Here is a 2,062-nt window from a genome sequence, read left to right as displayed (position 1 = left end):
CCCCCCAGGGGGCCCCCCAGGGGGGCCCCCACGGGGGCCCCCGGGGAAGCCCCCGGGGGGGCCCCGCAGGAGCTGGGGGGGCCCCCCTCTTGGGGGGCCCCCGGGAAGAAGTCGAGGAAAGTCATGATGCATGCAATGCATGCATGCGGGCGCTCGGCGAGCAGCAAATGGTGGCAGTTGGGGAAAACCACTGCAGCACTGTTTGGCAGCAGCTGCGCCAAAGCCCTGCAGCAGCTCACAGTGACCACTGGGTCTTCGCCGCCCCACAGCAGCAGACACGGCGTCTGCTGCTTCCCCAGCTGCGCGCACGCAGCAGCAGCAGCAGCACGCCCACCAGCAGCTGCAGCAGCAGCAGCAGCACCCACCAGCTGCAGCAGCAGCAGCGGCAGCAGCAGCAGCAACGCCCAGCAGGTGCGGCGGAAACGACGAGAACGCGCTCCCGCACCCGCAGCAGCAACAGCACCAGCAACACCAGCAACAGCAGCAGCAGCAGCAGCAGCAGCAGCAGCAGCAGCAGACTTGGACGTAAATGTCTTTTCCGTCCCAAATGGGGACATGAGTGACGCAGCCAACGAAAGTGCTGACAGTTCCCTTTTTGGCGAAGACCTGCCAAGTGAGTCTTTTCCACAGCAGCAAGCCGGGGCTGCTGCTGCTGCAGCTGCTGCTGCTGTTGCTGCTGCTGCTTCGTGCTGCTCCCTGCGCGGCCCCCCCGCCTTCCGCCCCTCCTCCGGCCCCTGCTGCTGCTGCTGCTTCGCTGCTGCTCGCCTCTTCCTGCGCTGCGGCAGTTGCTGCTGCAGTTGCCGCCATATCTGCTGCTGCTTCCGCGCTGCTGCTGCTGCTGCTCTCGCCGTTTTGCTGCTGGCGACCCCCTGCGCGCTTCGAGCCCCCCCGAGAGTTTGGGGCTGCATGCGCATTGCTGCTGCTGCTGCTGCTGCTGCTGTTGTTGTTGTCTGCTGGCTTTTGCTGCCGCTCTTTTTCAGCTCCTCCTTCGTACTTCTGCGCCACAAACCCCAAACCCCAAACCCTAAACCTTAAACCCTAAACCCTAGACACGTCGATTCAAGTGAACCCAACGTGCTGCTGCTTTCTCGCAGCAGCAGCAGCAGCACATGTCCATTGGTTGATAAATACAGGCCAACAGCCACGCCTCGAGAAGCAAACCCTAAACCCTAAACCCTAAACCCCAAACCCTAAACCCTAGAGAGAAGCAAAGAGCCCGAAGCATCCCACAGCCAAAGAGCACGCAGGAAGTCTTCAAAGGAAAACGCTAGGGTTTGGAAGGCCGCCTAGGGTTCAGAGTTTGGGAGGGTTCAGGGCCGCGAGGGTTTAGGGTTTAGGGTTTAGGGTTTAGGGTTTGGGACTCGCCTTGAGGAAGGCAGCCTTGTCGAAGCAGCAGCGACACAAGCAGCAAGGGACGCACAAGTAGCAGCAGGAGCAGCAGCAGCCGCAGCGCTGCAGCAGCGAAACAGCAAAAGGCTTCCGCGGCAGCAAACCAGCAGCACAAATGAGAGCAACAGCAGCAACTTCTGCTGCATGCATGCACGCGTAACGCGCTGCTATCACGCCGCCTGCAGCAACCAAACCCTAAACCCTAGACCCTAAACCCTAACCCCTGGCCGTTCATGACTCTATTTACACTTAAATATTTGATTTTATTTGCTTTTGTTTGTTTGCTTCATAACTTGAATTATTTTTACATTTAAACCTGTTTGTGTCTGCCAATTAAATGCATTTACACAAACCACCACATTTACGAACACTTCGAAACCCCGCAACAAAGTAAAACCCAACGTAGCACTAAACCCAACACATCATCCATGCATGCAGGCGCATGCAGGTGCATGCATGCATGCATGCATGCATGCATGCATGCAGCGCACCCATGGAGAAGCCGACGAGGGCGAGGGACTGCGCATGCAAGTTCAAATGCTGGAGGAGCTCTTCGGCCTGGGCGACGAAGAAGTCCACCGAAAAGCGGCGGCGGAAGAAGCTGTACTGCGGGCAGCCCGAGAGTCCGTGGCCGTAGAGGTCTGCAGCAGCAGCAGCAGCAGCAGCAGCAGCA

At 59.1% G+C, this 2,062-nt stretch overlaps 1 protein-coding gene across 1 annotated transcript in view; it reads right to left on the bottom strand.

Moving 5' to 3' along the window:
- Positions 1–235: 235 nt before the first annotated feature.
- Positions 236–2,062, bottom strand: part of ETH_00010635 (uncharacterized protein) — a gene marked incomplete at both ends in the record, with an annotated part of 2,181 nt that continues 354 nt past the window's right edge. The window contains 4 exons of the mRNA XM_013377000.1: positions 236–299; positions 520–996; positions 1,544–1,568; positions 1,881–1,995. Of these exons, the coding sequence (XP_013232454.1) occupies positions 236–299; positions 520–996; positions 1,544–1,568; positions 1,881–1,995 (681 nt within the window). The remainder of the gene's footprint in view (positions 300–519; positions 997–1,543; positions 1,569–1,880; positions 1,996–2,062) is intronic.

Source organism: Eimeria tenella, genomic scaffold (genome assembly GCF_000499545.2).
Source record: "Eimeria tenella Houghton genomic scaffold, Eth_scaff43, whole genome shotgun sequence".
Lineage (NCBI taxonomy): Eukaryota > Apicomplexa > Conoidasida > Eucoccidiorida > Eimeriidae > Eimeria > Eimeria tenella.
This window is presented reverse-complemented; position numbering and strand designations above follow the sequence as displayed.